We start from the raw sequence: 24,763 nt of genomic DNA on the forward strand, positions 1-24,763 counted from the left end.
ATGGCGGACGTACTGAGTGTTCTCCGTCAGTACAATATCCAGAAAAAAGAAATTGTTGCAAAAGGAGATGAAGTTATATTTGGAGAGTTTTCCTGGCCAAAAAATGTCAAGACCAACTATATCATTTGGGGGTATGTCACCGTGTTTCCTTCCATGTTTGTTGTGTTTGGCCTGCCACTAAAGAGCCTTGTGGTGCACGGACAGCTCGTCGGCTAGCAGCGCTACATGCTAACCACTACGAGGACCTGCTCCAGTCACACACTTCTGTTTGATAAACAAAGATAGAAGCGGACTCGCCCCTCCTGTGTTATTCATTGTTTTCTTTGACTGATCTGGTATAAGATTGCTTGATGCTAGCCAGCAGGCTGATGGTTCACCTCCTGCCAGAAGTTTCGCCTTTCCAATAACTGTGTTATATAATGTGTTAATGGGACCGATCGATACACACATGTGTCTCTGTAAACTGTTGATGGTGTGTATCAGAATCGGGGTCATACTGCAAGCTGGGCTCCTGGCCCGTGTACTTAATGCTCTCTGTTGCTCTTCTATTGATCTGTCAGAACCAATGCACTCTATTGGTTTGGAGTGCATTGGCTATCATATTTACGATCGTCTTGTATTCGGAAACTAATGTTTTAAATTTCACGTCTATGTTCATCATTTTTAGTAGCGAAATATATAATCTATAATGCCCTCGTGACTTTATTAATAACTTTATCTGTATCCCTCAGAACTGGGAAAGAGGGGCAGCCCAAGGAGTACTACACACTGGACTCTATACTGTTCCTTCTCAACAATGTCCACCTTCCTCATTCGTCGTATGTGCGAAGAGCTGCAGTAAGTGATATTGGATCATAAGTCCTCCAGTGTTGGAGTATTTTCAGTGCAAATCATCTTCACCAACTGGTCAGAAGGCTAACTTGGGTTTTCTCCACAGACCGAGAACATTCCAGTTGTCAGGAGGCCTGACAGAAAAGGCTTACTTTCGTATCTCAATGGCGAAAGTTGTAAGTGTTTGGGTACTAGTTAGAACAAACCGCTATTGACACTAGGACTAAATTAAAACCAATTTGTTTTCCTTTACATTCACAGCTACTTCAACAAGTATCGACAGAAGTGCCCCAATAGAAATTGGTTTACAAAGGCCAACGCAAGGTGAGTTTTCATTTGTTGGATTATGGGAGGGAAACAAATTCATGATACTTTTGTAATCATTGTCTATATAGTGTGTACTAGTCATGAACAAAGGTTTTACAGAAAGTTGTTTAAATTGCTGTGTTTTCTCTCTCTCTCTCTCTCTCTCTCTCTCTCTCTCTCTCTCTCTCTCTCTCTCTCTCTCTCTCTCTCTCTCTCTCTCTCTCTCTCTGGAATGTTTATGATAGTTGTGTCCCTCTCCCCTATCTCCATTGCTTAATGACATGTCATAAGGGATTTCCACAGACGTAACATTAGTGCTCTGTTGTCTTCAGTTAAAAGAGCTGCGGACGAGGCCGCCACTGAGGCCAAGAAACCCAGGATTGAGGTAATTCACATATGTATGAAATATCTGTTCTCATTGCTCATGATTGAGTTTCCTTTACAATAACTATTAATTCTATATTAAATTCTAAAATATACTATTCAGTTTAAAAGAACAAATATGAGGATTAGTTTGGGATTAAAGAATATGGGAATATGGTTAAATGAAATATGCATACTTTATTTCTAGTCATTCTTTCGCTTCCAATTATTCATTCCAGAAATGTAAATTACATCACAAATACCAATGAACGAGCATAAAAGTGTGTGTGCGTGTGTGCATGTCGGCTGTTATGGCCTTTATCGACAAGTATGTTAATTTGTTAATTGATCTTAAATAGAGGAGCGTCATTGGGTTGATGAGAGGGATGTCTCCTCCTATAGGATGAAGAGCGGGTGCGTCTGGACAAGGAGCGCCTCGCTGCGCGTCTGGAAGGCCATAAAGAAGGCATCGTACAAACTGACCAGATCAGGTAGGGCTGCACCGTCAGGGTTTAAAGGACCATGCTGTTCACCTGTTTGTTAAATGTATCATTTGTAATTTCGCCACTAGGGGTCTCTCAGCCAAAACACAAACAAAACATTGTTTTATATGGTTGTGAAGTAGCGTGGGCACATCAGTTTTTGCCTTCACCTCCATTGCAGGTTAAAATCGGACGTGAAATCCTGTTCGCAGAAGAATTAATGTATTAAAGTTGTATTCCCATTACCCTAAGTCACGTTATGTTGTTTCATTCTAATGAAATGGCGGAAAGTAAAGTAACGTTAGATTGCTAACTCAACATTAGATAAGTCGACCACCCAAACAGCTGTCGAAAATGTTTTGTGGGGAATGCGTGGTTAAAACAATCATACTACACTATTTATAGCATTTTAAACGTTGGGGTAGCTTTATAAGGTTACCATACTGTGTTTCCCACAGAATAAGATTATACTGGTGGAAGCTGACTGGGGGGTTTTGAAAGTCCTTTTGATATATTTTTTGGTTGGAACAATTGCCCCAGTATAATAATAGTCTAATAAAAGTCTGTGGTGTGTACCTGCCCAGGAGCCAGTCGGGCAGCAGCATTCCTCTCTAAGGAGCCAATATTTCAATATTCTAAGGTCAATATTTCTACACAAAAGGCGATTTTAAAAAGTACCCTTACCTAAACAATAGCCTAACTAAATTGATTAAACCAGAGATGTCTTGCATTTCAAAATGTTCCCCATGGATTTAAAGCACTGTTTAGAAAGCAGGTGTTAACTGCTTTCAGATTCAGATTCAGCTGACTTTCCATAGAGTACTTGTTGAGATTTGCACCATGTATTTGGTAAATTCTTTGGTACTTCTGACATCCTTTATATTGAATTGTGAACTCTGGATAGATTCCACTTAATGAAACTGGCCAGCTGTCTTCTCCAGAGGAAACACCAGTAATTATCTTTCTTCCCACACATGGGCATGTTTTGGTTCAAAGTATGCACGGAGAGGAAGTCTTTTCACAGATGGTCAGTGTGAGGGAGCGGAGTGCAAATCAATATGTTGTGCGCAGGTCTACAATGAAATAAGATTTACCTATTTAAAAAAAATAGAAACGGTATTGATCAAGGATGTTGCCGCTCCAATAGATACAAAAATCTAAATAAAAGTAGCAAATCACAGTAAGCTAGGGCGATGTATTCAACTTGGGGAGATAAAGGACGTACAGCACAGTGCAGTACATACAGTACATTGACGATCAACCAATAGTAATGGACGTTAAACTATAGACTCTGAAGAATAAGTCCCGCCTCCGAGGCTCCGGTTCCCTCGGTCAAATGTCTATGGTGAATAACATGGGGCGAAGAAGTAAAAGCAGCTTTTACTTCTTCTTCAAAAACCCCACGTTAATACACAACTCGACAAAATATATAACCTAGGTCTCGTTTTTTTACGTTTAAATGCTGAAATGTTACATATTCTACATTTAAATGTGTGGTATACCTATCATATATAATATATTTTTTTTTACATATTTATTTTTACTATGAAATAATTGTCAATTCTTCCACAATCCCCTTTATTACTGTGGCAGCCAAGTTTATAAACCCTGTGGTGCCATATATACACTATATAAAACTACTATATTATGGAAGATCAATCAAGCAAGATAAGTTTTTTTTTATTTTTTATAATACATCACTTTCAATGGTATTATCTATGCTTGGCTCTTATACTGTTCAGTTACTCCATTCAGACTTTAAACCTTTGAACCCCCATTACTCACGTAACATTTCTAAACATTTCTTAAGCCTGCTTTACACTAGTATTTTTTTTTTCTTTTTGATTGACATTCTAGGAACGTTAAGTGGCATAAATGGAAAACTTTGGGTGACGCAGAATCTTTACCCTTTTGCCTCCTGTGCATAAACCTACAACCGTACTCCGCATGGGCTTTCACTTTTAAGGCTGCAGGTCTTGTTCGGATTACAAAGTCAATCAAGTCGGCGATGGCTTACTGTGACATTTTGAATGGTAATTTAGAAAGACACTAAAAGACCTGCAACTGCCTCCCAAATGGGTACGTGAGTGGTTCAGATTTAGACTGTGTTTCGATAATAGTCTATTTGTATTTGTTGCGAGAGTATAGACGAGGGCAAGAGTTGTGTTGAGCCATAACGAATTAATTTAGAGGAAACGATGCATTTCCAATAAATGTTCCTGCTGTCGTTGCTTTGAACCATATTTATTTTGGATGCAATCAAACCACTTAAGTGATGTTACTTCATCTATGGGCCTCAGTGATGAGGGTGAACTTGACCCCCTGCTCCGTGTGCGCCAGGTCTTTGTCGGAAGCCATGTCGGTCGAAAAGATTGCCGCCATCAAGGCAAAGATCATGGCCAAGAAGCGGTCCACCATCAAGACGGACCTCCACGACGACGTCACCCTGAAGCAGAGGAGCTTCGTGGACGCTGAGGGGGCCGTCACTAGGGACATCGTGAGCAGGGAGAGGGTGTGGCGCACCAGGACCACCATTCTCCAGAGCACTGGAAAGGTCAGCCGGAGCTCCCCTCATAACCTCTGCCGTCCTCCCGGAGAGCGGCCCTCTTGGTTCTGAACACTGTCTGGGTGGGGAACAGGGCACGGATCTAAAGCTGACGGTCCGATTCACTTACAGAACTTCTCCAAGAACATCTTTGCCATCCTCCAGTCGGTGAAGGCCAGAGAGGAAGGCCGCGTGCCAGAGCAGAGGCCTGCACCAAACGCAACTCAAGTGGTAGGCACTACGTAGCGGTTTGGTCCTTAAACCTTCACAAACCCATGGTCGGGCTCATGGGTGTGTTTAATGTAAATGATGGGTATGCACCCATAGATCAGCCAACCATGCAGAAATCTGTAATATCGCTTTCGGTAGATGGCATTGAAATGGATAATATTAGTCTTTGGGCCAGTTCATGAAAAATAAAAGGTAAACTTATCATCTCCTGTGGCTGTGCCTATTGGCAAACTACCACTGTAGATGAATACGCAATGATGTCACAAAAACGATTTGTACCAGCATGTGGTGCTTCATGAATATCTGTATTGGCCAAGATAAGGTAATAGGAGCATCCCTATTAAATAATTCCCCCTAGGGGCCACATGGTGGTGCCCTTTCTGAATCCTTCCTTAAAGTACAGTATCCCTAGTGTTGCATAAATGTTCATGATGCTAGTTTATGTCAATAAAACAACAGAAGTATGCCTAAATATGTGATCTGTACAACAGATAATTTCTTGCCACGTCATCCAAATGACATTTCTATGTATTCTGTGAGTATTGAATGAGTTTGGTTTTGAATAGTTATAGTATAGTAACAGTACATTGCTTTTGTCCTTCTCAGGACCCGTCTGCCAGAAGCAAACAGCCGGTGCCTGCTGCCTACAACAGATACGACCAGGAGCGCTTCAAGGGGAAGGAAGGTCAGTCTACTGGGTCGCCGTGCCAACACACACGTTGTTGACGCTAACTTCAAGTGTTGTAGGATCAATACAACTGTCCAATGTTGCTTTATCACTAGCTCCAGTTGCGTTGACGATGCCTAAGGCTTTTGGTTTGCCTGTTTTAATTTCTTTAGAAACTGAGGGCTTCAAAATCGACACCATGGGAACCTACCACGGCATGACCCTGAAGTCTGTGACGGTAAGACCCAAGCCTTGTGGTTTAATGCTCTTAATGCCTTCTGTATTTTCCTCATTGAATATGTGGAAGGTAACAATGCTTCAAATAGAATCGCCTACAGTGTTTCCCACAGACCAGGTAGCAATGTGTGGCGGATTTGTGGGGTATTATCGATAATAGAAAATGCGGATCATTTTCTTTCTCGTGTGTCTCGTTTTTCGCCCGTGCCTAAAACCGCCACTGCTTATAATGCTAAAGCCCAGTTCAGACCAAAGATTCGCGACGCAACTGCTTGCAACTCGCAACTCCTTGCAACGAGACGGGCTGAGACGTTCTAAAAACTGGGCAGTTCACAATGCTGCACCGGGCGGCGATTATTTTTATTTTTATTTTGGTTGAGAGTAGGCTAGAGTTGCTGTGTTTCGCCATTCTCCACTACTACTGCATTGTAGTAATTCGCTGGAGCTTAGTTTGTTTAGATCCCGCTAGTTGGATACATTGCATTCTTTCGTAGTGGCGACTTCTCGACTGCAAGGGAAGCTCAGCTTCACCTAAAATTTCGAAAATTAAATGGTCATATATACTGTTGTGTTAACATTTCATTGATTAAAAATGCGTTAGAACACGTCCATCTCGAGACGAGTTCGTTCAGAATCAGCTGCTTATCGCAGGTCGACTGACTCGATTTCTTTCTCATACACTTACGTGTTTAATTTGCGTGTGTTTAGACAGATGGGCGCGCACACACACGCGCACCAAGCATCACCCGCATTCATTCATTCTATTAAATACTCACTCGCGGTAAAACTATGTTTTCTCACGATCAAATACTCATCAATCCTAAAAGTAATGGGCTTGTACACGATGTCTGGGTCAAGAACATATGTGTTTGCTGTATGGTGTTTGCAGATGCATTGATTTAAAAGTACAACTTACCGCTGTATCAGCTGTTCTTTCCCAAATCATTTAACCAATCATTTACCCTAAAACTAGATTTTGTTTTGGAAGCCTGGAATATACTTTGCTCGCATGTATTATTATTATTATTATTTTAACACATGGCATAGCCTACTATACTTCATTCATGTTCATTCATGCAGCCCTATGGAAAAAAAATGTTTCCACAATCCACACGCTATTTCTATGCAGTTTCACACGTATGAATAATCTTTGACATCATAATATTTAACATGCAAGTGGGGAAAATCAGCTTTGCGCCGGGTGCAAACTAGCAACGACACATGCGTCGGTGTAGAAAGTCAATTGCGCCGGGAGCAAGATAGGGCCCTTCTTCTGTTTGGCGCACATGGCTAATTTGCATACGCGCACAGGACTGTCGGAATGGGAACATGTCGGACTGGCAGCATTACGGGGGCGCGATTACGGGCTGGCGGAGTTACATTTAAAAATCGCGTTCAAGTAAAAATAATAAGAAAAGCGTATTCAATTTGTGGCGCTCGTTGTCCAATCTGTGGCGCAGCGCCACACATTGGCCTATGTGTGGGAAACACTGGCCTACCTTAATGTACGCACTTATTGGACTTTTATTTTGTACTCTTAGTTATAGTACTTGGTTGTGTAGCATCTTATCCTATCTATCTTTGTTGTATATGGGGAATGGGTTAACCTAGCGATTGTTATTGCTTGGCACTTGGTTCTATGAACATTCTTACTTTTCTGATGGCGATATATTGTTTCTCCATCTTCTGACAAATGTACTTATTGTAAGTCGCTTTGGATAAAAGCATCTGCTAAATACCCTAAATGTACCTGTTGGTACAGGCCATGACTTTGAACTGCTGAACACCTGATGGTAAAATGGGTGCATCCAAACTGTTTTTCATTGAACTTGTTGCATTTAAGATTGAGCCATGCTCAATTCCTTAAGAGGAAGTGGTTAACTAGTGGTTAGTTCATTCAAGACTGAAGCGACTACTTCATGGTAATATGGATGTTTGAATTTATTGATGTATTTGAGCATGCCCATGAGAGCACAGGGGTATAAAGGACATAAAGCTTGCATTTTAACAAAACGGCAGATTGATTCCTTCTTGGACAGCTTTTTTTTTTTTTTTTTCAGACAATAGTGTTTAAACGTTTTTTCTTTTATTTATTAAAACCATCACATCTTCCACTTTCTTTCTTTCTTCCACTTTCTTTCTTTAGAACCCCATCTGTTTTGAGCTTTCCATTTGCTTATTGGGAGAAATGGGAATCTTTCTCAGATGAAGTGTTTCATCTGTATGGACCAACGTGAAGTCCCATCCCCACCAGAGTGCAGCTACTGGGCTCTGCTTTGGTGCAGCCTTTCCATTTTCTCCTTTAAAGAGTTGATGCAGGCATGGTGCTTGTTGATCTGCAGGTGATTCCAATACTTGATCAGTTCGCTGGGATGGAACCCGTGGGAGGTGATGAGGTGGCTGTACTTGCAGCTAGAGTAGGACACCCTCCAGTGGTTGAACAGGAACTCATTGGGCGGAGGCACCGGCTCTAACCCTAACCTGGCCAAGCAGATCCCCACATACACGTCCTCCAGGTGCAGGTGCCGGATGCCCAGAGAGGCTCTGTACACTTTGCCCGCCAAGTCTCCAGAGAACACATACCCCGTCCCAGAGCAGAAGGTGGGGTACTTGTCGCTGGGGTACAGCTCCTGCGACATGTACCACTTGCTGTTCTTGTTTCTGTTTGGCGCAAAGCCCCTCATGTTGTTGCCTGTGAAGAAGTCTCTCTTCTTGAGCAGTGGCCTGAGCAGCTTGTGGATGAGGTACTCTGTGTTGACGAACATGTCACTGTCTGTCTTCATGACGTAGCTGGCCTGCCGGCAGTGCAGCGCCACCCAGTTCATCCCCATCAGGGTCTTCACCGTCAGGTTGTTATATGCATCCAGGAAGTCCTGCTGGATGATGTCGTGGTGCCTCAGGCTCTCCGCTTCCAGCATCTTCTGCTGCAGGCGTCCCAGCTGCCCTTCGTTGGCTCCCAGCAAGAACAAGCGGGCAATTCCAATACCAGGGGTCACGCTCTCGTTCCCCCATGTCTGTCGAATGGCATCCCTGGCCTCCACCTGGCGAGCCTCTGTGGCTATCAGCAGCACCAGGAAGGGTGGCGCTTCCCCTTCTGGGCATTTGTCCGGCTCGTTAATGATGTAGGGGTATGGCCCGGAGGTGAGCCTGCCACTCGCGCCTCGCTCCTCGCTCTGGCTGGCGTTTTCAGCATTCAGAGTGCCGTTGAGCGCCAGGTCGCCCTGTGGTGAGGCGTTGGAATCCTCCTGGAGGGAGCTGACGTTGCTGTCTGTCTTGAAGGTGGGCTGTGGAACTATGACAAATCTCCACAGGCTGCTTCGGGAGCTGAGGTTCCCTTTGGCCTTGGCGGAGTGTAGCCCGCCACTGCCGTAGTCCACGGGATGGCCTGTCCTCCACGGGGTGCCTGTCAGCCCCGGAAGCCAGTCCTGGTGGACCAGGAAGACCAGCACTCCCAGCAGGGAGAGTAGATACAAGAGGCCTGCCATGTAGGTGCAGCAGTGACGTCGCCTCCACTGCATGTTGTCTTGGGTGGGGTGGTGAGACCGTTGGATCCAGTGGGGGCCACACTCCTCCAGTCAGCGGTGGATGCTCCTGGACAACTCCTGAGGCCTGGAGATGATGGGTTTGGCATGGATCAACTAAGGGGCGGAGGTCAAATGTTTATGTCCAGCTTCCATGGAAGTCTATCCCGCTCCGAGGTTTGGGCTCGCCGTCATGTTGCAGTGTTGTTAGCTAGGCGAGGAAGAGGGAGAGGGTATGTTAACTCCTTACGTATATTGTAGAGAAAATAAATAATACTGGAGTTGCTCTTGTCACATTATAGTTTAGGGATTATGTGTGTTTCTCTATGTTGCTTTGTATTTATTGTTGGTCATTCATTAAACAAGTGTTTGAGTTATCTGAGCCCAAACACTTGTGACCAGCTAAAAATACAAAGCCACATAGATGGTGGTTTTCTTTACAGGAAGGATGTAAATACAGATTGCCACATCCCTTGTTCAACTGTCATAGTCACAAGTATTCTCAAGTATCTTGGTGCCATTAAATCAGTGGAGACTTGCGGAGTCCTTGTAAAGTGCATAATTTTGTGCTGCTAATGTACCCAAAACATAATGTGCACTTTTGTTTTTGGGTTTGTTGTGCACATGCAGAAGTTTACCTCTGCTTTGTGAGGACTATGACTGCCTTGTGAGGACTATAATACTACTACTGCTAATGTCACTACTGCAACTACTACTACCACCACTACTACTACAGTGCCTACTACACTAGGCTAACGATGTTCATCGGCACTGACCTGATTAAACCAGAAAGATTGCCTTTCAAGGCAAAGTGGATTTAAATATCGTACTGTACAACATTTGCTAAAGTGCCGCTGTGTGACTAGTGCAAGATGCTGAGGCGGCTGGGGTGTAATCAAGATGGCCTATCGGTCCGCTTTGTCGTCAGTTGGCCACTCACCCCTCGGAGTGAGGAGTGTTGTCACATTCTACCGAATTACACACACTAGCCTCTTAAAGGAGCCCCACGAGACAAAGAGCTGTTTGTGAGAGCTCACAAAGCCACGGGAAGACCTGAAGCTCAGCTCTCATGGATGAGTTACCAGTAGTGGAACGAATTAGGGAAACTTTTTTATTTGGATCTCATCTCCCAAGTTCTCCCAAGTTCATCTCTCGATGTAAAAAACAACAACAATATGTATAAAAAACCCATGTCATCATTAGGTTAACTAATTCACTGTTTACTGGTAGGTGGGCTCAAACCATTGGTTGTATTAACCCTGTGTCAACTCAAGTAATGAGCTGGAAGCTCACCGTGTCCTGGCAGAATCCCGACATTAAAGGATTCCGGTCCCAAACGCTGGTCCCCGTCGTTGTAGTCGGACCTTCGGGCGTCTCGTGTCACGCGGCTGCCCAGGGTCGGCTCATTTGGCCTCCTTTTCTGTCATTGAGTTTTAAAGTAGTCCATGCTCTTCCACCACATCAGTCACTGAACTGGCATTCAGATGGAGGGTACTTGTTTGGTTATGTTCCGATTCCGCATTGGGGTCCTGGTGTCGGTAGAGCCCTGCCACCGTTCAGTCCACGTAACGGCTCCGCACACGAGGATGTCCGCGGACAGGGCCCTGGGAGTCCTCCATCGCTGGTCGTCTGCCCGTGGCGCCGTCCCCTGGGCTGTGGGGAAGGGGGGAGGTGGCTATGAGGGCTGTGGTTCTGCTGCTGTTGTCACCCAGGCAAGCCCTGTGATGGTCGTTTGCATGATTGGGGAGGGGGGAGGGGTTACTGCAAAAACAGCACCCCCGGTCCCTGGTCAAGTGTTGTCAGTGCAGGCTGATGGAGATGATGGTCCCTGGCCACGCTAGATTTCAGCGTGGCGTCTGTGCTGTGCTAGCCCTCCTCTCAGATTGTGTAATTCTAGTTTTAGCGCTGTCTCAGCTTACCAATACTACTGCTGCATCACCCTGATGCCTCTCCTTCTCTCACACTCCCCACGTTCTCCGCATCGTCACGTTTTTTCTCACGCTCTGAATGTTGCCCCCTTCCCTCTCTCTATCTCCATCCGTCGTCGACCTCCCCCGCACCGTGTGCCATGGCGCGTCTATTCTGGAGAAACACACAGAGGGGTTTGACGAAAGCGAGCGCGAGGGAGGAGGGGAAGTAGGAGGCTGGGCTGTGTGTGCTTGGTCTGATGAGCTGCTCCAGGCTGCGTGTGAATAACCCCCCCCTCCTCTTTTGCTCTCTCCCCCTCGCTCTCTCACTCGTTCTCTCTCTCTCCCCCTCGCTCTCTCTCTCCCCCTCTTCCTTGCTCCATCCCCCCCACCGCCGCTACTTTTTTTTTCCTTTCTTCCTTTTTCTGTCGCTGTTGCCGTGGCACCCTGTTCAGTCGTCAGGGCGGGGTGTGATGATGGGAGGGTGTAGGTTGTGGGGTGCAGGGCGCTCCTGACTGACGCCCACCCTGCAGAAGGCAGAAGCACGCGTGCAGCCGTGTTAACATGAGGTTAACGCCGGTCCAAAGGACTCGTTCTTTGTTACCTAACAATAGGTTTGCACCATTATTTATTCTTGCATATAGATATAGATCTTCATATCTATGTTGATCGATAGATGAAGATAGATGGATATCTCTCAGTCGCGAAGATATTATCATTGTTTTGATTTAACATATTTTCTATGGGTGAATTATTTCCCCATCACGTTAGTCAAGTCCCTACAATTCATTCTCCTGCATGGTTTCACTTCCCTCCCTCACTACCCTGGGAAACCAAACGACAAGTTTAAATGAAAGGTTCTGTCGTTGTTGTCTTTGTTGCTGTCTGCTGTTTGTTTGTCAGACAACCAAACTGGGTGGTGGTAGAATATGTTACTAATACCACATACAAGGCCTGTGCCTATGCAGACGATACCTCAGGCAGGTCGGGTGACTTCCTGCTAGCCTTGATCCTCCCTCTTTACAACGTCAGCTGAGGATGTGGGCAACGAGCAGCACGTGTTTCCACCGTGGGCCGCGGGCTGCCAGCGCCCTCTGTACATGTTCAACCCTCCTGAAGAGAGTTCTCCTAACATAGTTCACTGTTACTATTTCCAATTGAGTGATTGAGCAGACATTATACACCTGGAGTTTTCCAACCTTGTACTATGGAGAGACGTTCTCGTCTGGCTGTTGGTGTGTATCAGAGGAGAGGATGCGTTTACCGCATGCCAAAGCTTGTAGCGTTGCTGATGACTGATTGGGAGACACAGATGTCATAGTCATTGGGTGGAGTACAAATGATTGGGGTATGGGGAAGTGGAGAGAGCGTCTACACACATTAGGTTTTCTTTAATGCAGTGTACACCCATCATTTTCAGGCTGAGAAGCGAAGCCACAGTGATGCTGCATTCGAATGTCTTGCTACAGATGAGCGTCATGTAATGAAACCTTGAGCTGATGGTCCAAACGTAGCAAAAGCAACCACTTTTCAATGGCGAGCTGGCATCACAGCTTATCTGGCCCGTTTTCAATGGGTTGACATTTTTCCTATAATGCCAATAGTATTTTATGGGTGGATTTTCATGGGTATGGTAGATAGGCAAATCTCTATTCAGTATTTGGATATTAGGTTTTCTTTTTATGACTAAATTAAAATACCAAAAATATGAATGTTTTTATTAACGTCTAAGCATATTTGAGCATGCATAAGACTGTATGACTGAATTATTATTTGTTAGTTTACTTACTAATGATAAGGTGTTGGTTATCAGGGTTTCCAGCTTGTGGGTCGCCTAGGCAACACAACGCCTTCACTACGTCGTCATCAAAAAAAAAAAGATACCCAAGAAATAAACTTTTTTTTTTTTTATCTTTTGTTTTTAATATTTTAAAAGTCAAAATTCCACCAAATCTTTGACTGATTTTTCTTGTTTCAGTTGTTATTCTGAAAATGTCTAAATATTTATAGTGCATGATATAGCACGATTTGAAAAGGTGCTTATTTATTAATTCTATATCATTATTATTTCATATTTAGTGTTAAAATTAGGTAAATAATTGTTGAATGTGGTACAGAGTCTGGTCTATCGCACAAACAAGCCCCTCCAACCCTGGTCAGACAGCAACCCCCCCCCCCCCCCCACTTAACTAACAAATGTTCTGTGGGAGACCCTGTTATTTAGTAAAGATGAACAGAACAGGTAGCAATGTTTTTCCTTTATGTCCGTGTTCAACAGTGTTGGGAAATCTTTAGGGTGCATGAAGCTCTGCCGTAACCAGGTCAAACTCAGACTGAGAACCCCAAAGCCACTGACGTCATATTGCTGTTTTGCATTATTCAAACAACTTTTGTTTTACCAATTTAACCACTTTATAAAACTGAGTTGCTAAAAAGGTGTTTCAGCAGCAGTTGGTTCCTGCCTGCTGGCTTTACAGTGACAGATGCACGCAGACGGAAATGGTCTTCATTTATTTATATTCATATTTTTTGGAATCCTAAGGAATATCTGATTCTTGAGATTATGTATTCAGGCATCTGATTGGTCTGCTTGTTGTGTCCTCAGGAAGGGGCGTCTGCCAGGAAGGCCCAGACCCCAGTGCTGCAGCCCGTCCCTCGACCAGGTGAGCACCCGACCCACACCTAGCTCCGTCCACTTCTTCTGTCCTCCACGTTGTTCTTGAACTGTTGTGCGTTTCACGTCCTTGAACTGGCCTATGCTCCAGCCTTCAGCCCGGGAGCCCATGGTCCTCGCGGTCCTGGCCCAGGCTGTTCTAGGGCAGGGGTTCTCAAACTATATGGGGCCGGGGACCCCTCATAGGGCAGAAATTTTTTCAAGGACCCCCTCGTAACCGCGACACAAATGTGTGTTCGGTACGCACTCCACACGTAGCGTTTGTTTTATTAATAATAAAGGCGATTCCACCGCGGGTGGAGGGGGTGGAGAGTGTTTGGTTGCGGTCAGGCAGGATTGTTGACGGAGGGGGGGTCCGGTCCGTCACTGCCACGGAGCGACAGGATGTCTCACAGTAACGGACGTTGCGATCAGCTGATTTTGCTCAGTTCTCCAGTGTGTGCACAGCGCACACAGCGCTCCGGCTCCGTTTGCCTTTTTTTTTTTTGCAGGGGGCGAAAAGCAGAAGTAGTACAAGATACACGTGTAGTTTTGTTTTGATGACCTGACGGTGAGTTACGCAAAAGCGCTGTAGTGGCACAAGTGACGTTACGCATCGCTGATTATGGGCGCGCATGCGTACTTGCGTACCAGTTATGTGCACCCCTGAGTGTAGTGCTTAAACACAATGAAAATGCACGGATTCAGTAATAGGCGATACACAGAGAATATGTGGAATTAAAAAAATATAAATATATTTTTTAACATATTTTGTAGCAAACTCTTCACGGACCCCCTGGCAATGCGCCGCGGACCCCCGGGGGTCCGGGGACCCCACTTTGAGAACCACTGTTCTAGGGGTCTTGACTGACAGACAGTGTTTCAAACCCCCAGTGTTCACAGCCTACCTGTGCATCATGAGAAAATAGTCACTCAAAGTCTCTTTGGCGCTCCTAGATTCCTGTTCCTGTTAGATGACATCATTCCTTGCACCAGCCCTACTAGGGATGGGGGTGGGGGTCGTTTTATGGGTTAATCAGGACTCTTTGCTTCCCCAAAAAACTTCTGGTGGACAAAACAATTGGTTTGTTTAAAAATAATTTCAAAAAGTCAACGTGGTCTTACTAGAGGCAGCTATTGTCTGTTTACGACAACTTTGTTCTTTGTCAACAACCAAACTATCGTATATATATAAATATTTACAATCACAATACACAATATTTCTGGACTAGCAATTCAATACAAAATCGACCCTCAAACAATGTTGTCCTTTATGTAGTATGAGGTCCTGACCCCTCTCCCGTGGCTCCTCACAGTCATGTGATAAACGGAAGGTCTTCGGCTACGGCCATGAAGTGCTCTTTGTCTCCAGGGCCTGATGGCATGGCCCTCTCTCCTGGCAGCAGGGTAACCCATGACCGGTGGGTTCATGGCCCTCTCTCCTGGCAGCAGGGTAACCCATGACCGGTGGGTTCATGGCCCTCTCTCCTGGCAGCAGGGTAACCCATGACCGGTGGGTTCATGGCCCTCTCTCCTGGCAGCAAGGTAACCCATGACTGTGGGTTCACGGCCCTCTCTCCTGGCAGCAGGGTAACCCATGGCTTTAAAAAAGAGAGCCATTGTGTCTGTGCCATTGACTGATGGGGGCAAGCTTGACATTTTTCTCAAAGTTGCAATTCTGCTTGTTGTTCACTCTAGTGTGTTGTTCAACTGACGTTGTGCTGATTGTATGGTGCGCCAGAACATCCTAAGGTGTCGTAAGGTGTAAATCTCCCAGCTTTCTTGCGGCATTTCACAAAGGAACGCCCCCTTTTGGTCGGTCCCACTCGCTATTCTGAAAGAGTGAGTTCAGTGAGGCTGACTCTACGACTCAACAACAAAAATGGCTGCGCCCGTGAAGAGATTTATGTATCACGTTGGTCATTTTAATGTCGATTTTAAATGCTCTTACACACTTGATTACATTGCTACTTTATTCCGGTCACCAATTTATGCATTGCTGTGCGTGCAATACAATGTAAAGTTGTGTTGTTTGTTTCGAGCTGGTTTGCTAAAGAGGCTAATCTAGCTAACAATAACAATGACTAGCCAATGAGAAAAGGGAAAGCTATAAGTGCTGCAGGCCAGGAAATTACGTCAAGTTCTCGCTAGAGCAGGAGCGAGAGCGAACGTACCGGTGTACCATACAAATGGATAGCACCATTAGTTTTTCTGTCTATTTTCATCCTGTAGGCAAACTTGAGCAAGACGCCTCGACCTTAAAACTGCTCCTCAATCACCTTAATCCGTATTCACTTATTCACATAGCTTTGTATTGTCTCTTACAAGATTTCCTCCTTTTCTCTTTTCAGTGTCTCAAGCCAGACCCCCACCAAATCAGAAGAAAGGTATCTATCCACTTGAATCACATTTCCTGATTGTTTTTTTATAATTGAATAATGAAAACATTTTTCTTGCAAGACACTTCATGGCAGCAAAGAATTTGCTTTATTTGAGAATGATCTAGGAAAAATACACCAGCAACCTCTTCAATCAAACGGCATGTTAAATGTTTAGAGCCCATCTGATATGAATGTACCTGACTGTAGTCTCTTGTGTTCTGTGTTTTTTCAGGATCTCGGACACCCATCATCATCATCCCAGCCGCCACCACCTCCCTCATCACCATGCTCAACGCCAAGGAGCTTCTGCAGGACCTCAAGTGAGTCTCCCTCTCTGGGGGCCTGTGGTCTATTATCTCTATTGGGTTACCTGGTTGACTGATTGATGATCAGACTCTTAACGGCATTACCCACAGCCATGGTACCCACAGTATGTGTCATGCATATTATACATGTTCAAAAAAGCACTGGTTTGGAATCAGTTTACCAGAACCAATGACCCGTGTCACAGAAGACGCATGCCATTGAGATTTATTTATTTATTTATTTATTTATTTATATATTTAATGTTCTGTCTGGATCCGGATCTTAAGTTATGATATGATAAACGATTTTTCTGAATGGACTGAAATTTGTGTAGAATATTGGTTGTGTAAAAGTAAAACACTGGCTTTATGAAGGCCTGTTGGTACAACATGTGTTTGCCTTGCATATCCATGGCAGTGTTGTCGTTGTGTTGTACTCGTGTTGCTATGATGAAGTGGCAAGCGACCACGGTGCGTGGCGCCTAGCGTTATTGATCTGTGTATTACTCAGTCCTAATCAATAGAGGAACCGATCAGACCCGTTCTCAAGAACCACCAATGGGTCAAATCTGTTAAATGTGAAAAGGCCAAATCTCGGGCACCATGTGGACTGTCCAATGATACTGCCTCTTAGTGCCTGATTGAGTAAACCTGATCGACCTCGGCTTGGGTCTACCAGAGGTGCAGCAGCAGGAAGTAAACACAAGAAGGAGACTGCTTTCGTGTGCACAGGAGCGTGCTGCTTCACGTCATGTGCACACTCTGAATGGTTTTCTACTTGCAGGCTATGTAACAGTGCTCATGAGTAGAGAACTTTCTGCGAGTGCAGAAAAAGTGTGCACATTAATCACGTGTTCACACATGGGTTGCTTGTGCGGTAGTGTGTGTGTGTGTGTAGTCTTTTTTCTTCATGTAGACCATGTCAGCATAAGTGCTACTGCTAGTGCTACAAGTGAAAAGCACCAATGGGTCTGAAAGCCTGAGCCAGGAGGCCGAAGGTCCATGGGTCGATTCCCTCCATCACTTAGGGATAGTGGCAGTGTTTCCAGATTGGGCCAGATCTCTCACCCAATCTGGCAACGCTGAATAATGGATGCATTGTACTATACTGTAACTACGGGAGTACAGGCCGCATCGTACATAAGCCAAACAACTAAGGCTTGAGAAAACTTCCCCCCCCCCCCCCACGTGCTGAAAGTCAAGAGATCTTTTGATGTGGACTCATTTCAAGTGTTTTGCATTGAAAAGCTGCAGCATAACGAATGCATGAGGCCATGAAAAGACTGAGATTCTTTGATGTTTATATCGAAGGATTTCTGTGCGCTTGGAAGAATAGTGTCACAGGATTACATGCAGGACTCAAGAATGCGGCCAAAATCGTTCCATTTGGGACCATTTATCATGTGGGACGAGGTCATCTTTTCCCATGTCGCAGCGGTGGTAGGTCACCAGGTTCACCCTAAACAACATGGCCTAATAGCGGTGACGCACCTCCTTGTCCCATTCCATTAGGGCTGCGGGACAAGTGAAACGGTCAATTTGGTTTTGAACAGTTTTATCCGAATCACGCTCTAAAAACCATAGTGCAATGTCACGTAGGTTCTGTGTGGAGGAAGGCCGTGTCTTTCAGATCCGCTCTGGGTCCGAAATTTATTTGCACCATAGCATTAGCGCAATTCAAGAGCATCATCACCACAGAGCGATATCGTCACGAGGCACAATCAACAGCGACCGATTCTGGTCATCCACTGTTGTTTATACACAGGCACAGGCTGTATTGTTTGCATAATGACACAATGCAGTAGATGTATTCTCTCACTAATAACGTGTGTTAGGGCTGTCACTTTTTATTCGATATTCGAATATGCATTTGGACATGACGTGAAATATCCATATTCGAATATATACTGTATAATCAAATCAAATTTTAAAGTGCCAAGTTGTGTAGTGCATTTTTTTAGTCTATGATTAGACCGTTTGGTTTTTATTTTGTTTGCCATCTCATCCATTCGCGTGCGCTCTAATCAAGCAGATAATAGTCAAAACAGATCAAGTTGATAGACTGGTGTTTCTAGCAATCAACATTAATAAATGGATTTCTTGCAGATATAATATAGGCCTTAGTACTCCTGCTGCTGTCTTCTGTTTAAGTTGTCATGTAACTGTTTGCACAATTTTTTCATTGCATAGCCTAAACATTTTTTATATGCATATATGCACTTGATATTGATAACCTGTTACAAAGATTTTTTTCAGACAGGATATGGCCTAAGTCCTGTTTGTCTCCTCTTATCACAATAATAATATAATATCACAATAATACATTGTGTGTGATTGAATCTCCGTTATGGTTGGGGGGGCGGGGGGGCTCTTAGATATTTGAATATATTTGAATACATTGCTTGATTGTGTGTGTGTGTGTGTGTGTGTGTGTGTGTGTGTGTGTGTGTGTGTGTGTGTGTGTGTGTGTGTGTGTGTGTGTGTGTGTGTGTGTGTGTGTGTGTGTGTGTGTGTGTGTGTGTGTGTGTGTGATTCTATGTTTGATAGTGGATGTCTCCCATTTTTTTTTGATGGAGACAATGAACAGTTAGTACCTGTCCCAGAATTAGCTAAAAATGTCCATTTCATCTGCAGTCCTATAATGGAGAACCACTCGTACAACATATTGATTCCCGAGGCTACTAGAGGCTTCTTCCATCAGGCTGCTCTCGGAAATTGCATGAACTTGCCAAAGCCCCCCTGTTGGAACCATTTAATGGTTGACTACTTCCAGCAGTATGAGGGCTGTGGCCTCCTAGGTGCTCTGTCCCACACTGAGGTGGTCGGGCGCCGTTTGACTGTGGGTCTAGAACTTCAAGCTAGCTCCAGCAATATACGTGAAAGATGAAAGGCCATCGACGTGGCCCATGTTGTTCAGCCCACGTCCATTTGTAGGCCAAAACTAGGAGGGAAGTCCCAGTGCTACAGCGGGCCGGTGCTGCTACCGCCCCCTGCTGGGTGGGCTGCTACCGCCCCCTGCTGGGTGGGCTGCTGCCGCCCCCTGCTGGGTGGGCTGCTGCCGCCCCCTGCTGGGTGGGCTGCTACGGCCCCCTGCTGGGTGGGCTGCTACCGCCCCCTGCTGGGTGGGCTGCTGCCGCCCCCTGCTGGGTGGGCTGCTACCGCCCCCTGCTGGGTGGGCTGCTACTGCCCCCTGCTGGGTGGGCTGCTGCCGCCCCCTGCTGGGTGGGCTGCTACGGCCCCCTGCTGGGTGGGCTGCTACCGCCCCCTGCTGGGTGGGCTGCTGCCGCCCCCTGCTGGGTGGGCTGCTACCGCCCCCTGCTGGGTGGGCTGCTACCGCCCCCTGCTGGGTGGGCTGCTGCGGCCCCCTGCTGGGTGGGCTGCTACCTCCCCCTGCTGGGTGGGCTGCTACCGCCCCCTGCTGCTACGGCTGGGTGGGCGCTGCTCTGTTTGCCGCCCTCAGATTCTGCTGCTCTGAGTCGGTTCTATATTGAAGAACACAAAACAGAATATTGTTCAATAATGGTTGGCTGTCCCGTTTACAGAACAACATTGACTTAACTATGAGTGAAATGGACCTCTGCTGTCCAGGACCGTCCGGAGGGGAGGAAGGCCTGCAGCAGACCATTTCCAAACCCCCCCTTAGCAGCTCCTTATATCGGACCTGTATCCCTGGGGGCTAATGACGGTGAATGAACCAAAAGCATTAATGGTCTCAACATGTCTGCGTGATTGGAACAGTTTTCAATGTGTGTGTCCCCGCAACACATCAACACCATGGGACAAGTGCTCAGCCAATCAATATCCAACATGGCTGTGGAAGGTAGATGCAAAATAGAGAATACCAATATATATACTGTATACTATGAAGTGTTACAAGCTCTTCAAAAGTAGAGCTGAAGTTTACACTGTATCAAGATTAAACATAAGCTAGGCCAGCTGTAGCCTGCAAACAGTCAATCCGCCAATCAGCGATCAGTGAAATTGTTCACGTTATGTGGATGATTTAGCGCTGCTGCGAGCCTGCGGCGTACGCTACACGGCTGTGCTGTGAGGTGACGGGAGTGTGCGCTGGTTGTGTTGCTTTACTTTGTAAGTTGCACGTCCTGGCACTTAAGGTACGCACTTATTGTAAGTCGTATGTTGTGTAGCAATAATCTGAAACAAATTGAATAAAAATATATATATATATCAGTGGCGAGACTAAGACTAAAATTTCAAAAATTAAATGGTCAAATATATACTGCTGTGTTAACATTTCATTGACCGTCTCGAAGACGAGTTTGTTCAGAATCAGCTGCTGATCGACTGACTCGATTTCCTTCTCATACATTCCCGTAGCGTCACAGTGCATATGCCTGTTGAAGCTCAGCATCCATCCACTTCAAGGGGGCTGCATAGAACAGCTTTTTTTAGTGCGTCGAAAGTCGACGGTCATTGGATAATGCTGCGATTATGTCCCTCCCACGGACGCTCAGCGTCTCTGGGGGTTTATGGAGGAGTGGACTGGCCTGGACGCTGGGCTTCTGCAGGGTGATTGGAGGGTCTGGGAAAGACTGAGTTGCCATTTGATTGACAGCGATTTTGAGATCTCTTTAGTCCTCAGTCCCATCGCGGATTTTGCAAGCAAGTTGAAAGACGAACTGCAACCGATTTCTTGATATTTGCTTGGCGAAATAGCTAGACAATTTTCATTGTACATTTCATACACTTATACACACAATTCCATGCTTCAGTTTAACATAATCCCCACATTTCCTTGTTCAAGTTTAATATTGTTTTGGTAATTGGCCATCACTTTGATTCAGGGAGCCTGAGGTCTGAACTTCAAGTCCTGTATTCAGATCAGTACTTGCAGGGTGACAGGGGAAAGCTGTGTGATATCTTGGTGTTCCTTAAAGACATGGAGTTGGACAGTTCAATGCTTCAGCTTTATAAACTGTTCTCATTAGTGGCAACAATTGGAGCTACATCTGCAGGTGTAGAAAGGAGCTTCTCCTGTTTAAAGCGGTTCAAGTCCTACACCCGTAACACAATGGGCCAAGGCCGTTTAAGCAGCCTAGCTCTGCTGGCCATTGAGAGGACACTGGACACTGGTCAAGTCACTGGAAAAGACAGCTAGAACCTCTCTGTTCCTTTTGAAGGAACAGAGAGGATAATTTACATATACATAAATAATTTACATATACATAAAAAATATACATAAAATACAGACAATTTATATGATGTAGACCGAAAATGAGCTTCCCCTCTTTGAAAGACCAGCAGCCGCCACTATATATAAAATTTTTTTTATTCAATATGTTCGCCTGTGTGCAGAGCGGAAAAGTCCTTTCTGCCTGCAGGTTCTCTGCGCAGAGAACCAACTTTATCCAATCTAAAATATTAGATAAGGTAACTTATCAGTTGATTGTCTTTAATGATCATCACACAAGTAGGAAGTTATTAGCAAACGAGTAGCAAACTCAGATGTGTATATATACAGTATATATTTTTGATAATCCTGCATGGAAATGTACATTAAAGATCTGTTGCATCGTTAATCGTTTTAGAATCCAATCGTTGACCTGAATCTGAATCGAACCGTGGGGTGCCAACTGGGGTTCCCACCCCTACTGAAATGTAAACGCTAATGTGTGTAGTGTACGTGCTGCGGACCCCTGAGCAGGCCCTAACCCCCCCCCCCCCCCCCCCCCCCCGTGTCTCCAGGTTTGTGACACCGGAGGAGAAGAAGAAGCTGGGCCTGCAGCGGGACAACGAGGTGCTGCTCCAGAGGCGCAAGGACCAGGTGCAGCCGGGCGGCGCCACGCTCAGCGTCACCGTGCCCTACCGCGTCATCGACCAGCCCCTCAAGCTGGCCCCCCACGACTGGTCCGTCACCCCGCTGCGCCCCTTCATTACCCTTTGACCTCAGTAAACCCTTCCCTTACCCGTCTCACGGTAAACCTGTGAGGTCTGCACACATCAATCAGAACCAGAACTCAGTCTGACCCCCCCCCTCTGGCCTCTGGGCTGAGTGGTGCTCCCCCCCCCCCCCCCTCTGGCCTCTGGTCTGAGTGGTGCTCCCCCCCCCCCCCCCCCCTCTGGCCTCTGGTCTGAGTGGTGCTCCGCCCCCCCGGCTGACGGCTGTAGTGGCCGGGGGGGGGTTTGACTCCCCAATGACAGGTTGCTCCCTAATGACTAATGTAAGGTAATGACAGGTTTTTATCACCTTGGGTGAAAGTGTTGAGTGGCTGTTGGTTAAATCTCTCTCTCTGTGCAGGGATCGCGTGGTGGCTGTGTTTGTGCAGGGTCCAGCCTGGCAGTTCAAGGGCTGGCCCTGGCTGCTGCCTGACGGATCTCCAGTGGACATCTTTGCCAAAAGTAAGTAGTTTCGTTCTTAAAGATATTGTACTTGGTTGGAACATGTGCTTGGCCCTGATAAACCTTCATATTTCCACCTCCATGTAGAGTTGACCAACCACCTACTTTTATTTTTTTGTGCCCCGCTTATTTGAATTGGATTGCATAAAGCTCAAACTGATTTAGTATGAAAAAGTGCATATTCTACCATGTGGTTAAACACAAGTGCTTTTTAAAGCATCTGCTAAAAGACCAATGACGCCGTCCATGGATGAATGCCATGTTGTGATGCATGAGGTCCTTATGTGTCTGCAGTACGCGCCTTTCATCTGAAGTATGACGAGGCGAAGACGGACCCTAACGTGCAGAAGTGGGACGTCACGGTCCTGGAGCTGAGCCATCACAGACGCCACCTGGACCGGCCCGTCTTCCTGCGCTTCTGGGAAACGCTTGACAGGTGAGTGTGTGTGTGTGTGTGCGCTGCGTTTGCTCATTTGTTTGTGAGGGGTCTATTTGCACGCTTGTCTTAAGGGTCTTCATCATTCTTGTACCTTTCTACTGTCCTCCTTTCAATAGATACCTGGTTAAACACAAAGCCCATCTCCGCTTCTGAGGCTCGAGGGTCCCGCGTGGATCTCCGCGGAGGACCTCCACCCCTCCCAGTGTACAGACGCCCCCCTCCCTCCACACACAGCTGGGCCGGCGGAGGCTCCAGGCTGAAGGATACGTGGACCACCCCTCCCAGCCCCTCTTTTCTTTTGGTACATCCACTTGAACTGTTTTATATGGAGGAGTCCTTCCTCTCAGACCAGCAGATGTTTCACAGCCAGCGGTGGTTTGGGAGAGAGGAGGGAAACCTAGATTATCTTTTATGAATGCAGTTAGTTTTTTCTGAAATGCAGAGAAGACGGACTGACCTTAAAGCCCACGTCGCCGCGCTTCGTCTGTATTTTGAATCGCCACATGAAAAGCATTGCTCTTCAGTTTCTTGTATTTGTTTGGGGAGGGGGGCAGATTTAGTTAATGGGATTGTCTTTATACACATTAAGGATTTATACCATGGGGGGGATAGTTGTTGCTAGAATGTAAATATGATCATTCTCAGAGCCAGGGTCTGAGTAAAATATTTTTTTTGTGGTTCTTTTGACACTGAAAGAAGGCGTTGGTCCGACCGCATTTATCAAGCCTCATAACGGCAGTCAGTTTAAGATCAGCTATTGGTCATGCAATGGCCGCTGCAAGCTGTTCGATGTGTTTTCACCCAATGGTTCTGTGAAGCTGGACAGTAATGCTTTAAATGACCACATAAAATGGACAATAAAGGCTGATAAACGGATGCGTGTTTGTGTGTCGTTAAAAGGTCAAATTAAGTTCTGGATGGAGACACGACATGACGTCGGGAGACCGGGCTCCTCTAGGGAAGTCTTCACATCTTTGGCTCAATTATTTATCCCAGTTGTCACTTAAGGTGGAATTCAGTGTTTATCACAATAATTATATTTTCGGGCTGGATTTTAATCATTTATAAAATATGTAATCATATGTTTCGGTCATAACATCACACCTTTTCAATGATGTGTTTTGCAAATGGCAAACTTATAACTGAAATAGAAACCATTGTATTTTAAGACGTATGAAAAGAAAAGCCTTTCAAAATACTTAAAGGACAATTCCAGTATTTTGAACATTGAGCCCCCATTCTGGTTTATCTAGGATGAAATAGAGCGGTTGACACTGAAATTTTGACTATTGGTCCTGTCTCTGGTATTTGGCCCATTTCAAATCACCCCTGCCTGCTTCAGAATGGCTGGCTACGGGCATTCACAAACCTATCCTTGAAACAACCCTAAATGTTCGTTTTCAGAAATGTGCAACTCACCGAGTGGTTAGTGGTGTTTGTTGATGTTCCAAATCAAGTATTGTAGAGAAATACAGTTTCTGTCGTGTTTTTATTTGGCATTTAGTAAATCCATTGATTTCTGTTGGAAGACTCAT

At 45.5% G+C, this 24,763-nt stretch overlaps 1 protein-coding gene and 1 pseudogene across 2 annotated transcripts; one reads left to right on the plus strand and one right to left on the minus strand.

The window, feature by feature from the left end:
* cdc73 (cell division cycle 73, Paf1/RNA polymerase II complex component, homolog) lies at positions 1–24,104 on the plus strand (the record flags this gene model as incomplete). Its single annotated transcript, XM_084480466.1, has 17 exons — positions 1–131; positions 732–837; positions 938–1,007; positions 1,093–1,155; positions 1,470–1,522; positions 1,903–1,991; positions 4,323–4,536; positions 4,660–4,758; positions 5,365–5,443; positions 5,599–5,663; positions 13,696–13,753; positions 16,095–16,130; positions 16,357–16,444; positions 22,136–22,297; positions 22,689–22,789; positions 23,084–23,225; positions 23,345–24,104. 17 exons carry the CDS (start codon positions 1–3, stop codon positions 23,379–23,381), a joined length of 1,593 nt encoding a protein of 530 aa, XP_084336592.1. The 3' UTR covers positions 23,382–24,104.
* On the minus strand, positions 7,780–12,310 carry LOC311360352 (beta-1,3-galactosyltransferase 2 pseudogene; annotated as a pseudogene). The gene is made up of 3 exons (XR_014684201.1): positions 12,290–12,310; positions 10,477–10,836; positions 7,780–9,394 (listed from the first exon to the last, which is right to left on the minus strand). The product of XR_014684201.1 is annotated as a beta-1,3-galactosyltransferase 2 pseudogene (transcript).
* Positions 24,105–24,763: the final 659 nt, after the last annotated feature.

Source organism: Micromesistius poutassou, assembly GCF_964030765.1.
Source record: "Micromesistius poutassou genome assembly, chromosome: 16".
NCBI classification, from domain to species: domain Eukaryota; kingdom Metazoa; phylum Chordata; class Actinopteri; order Gadiformes; family Gadidae; genus Micromesistius; species Micromesistius poutassou.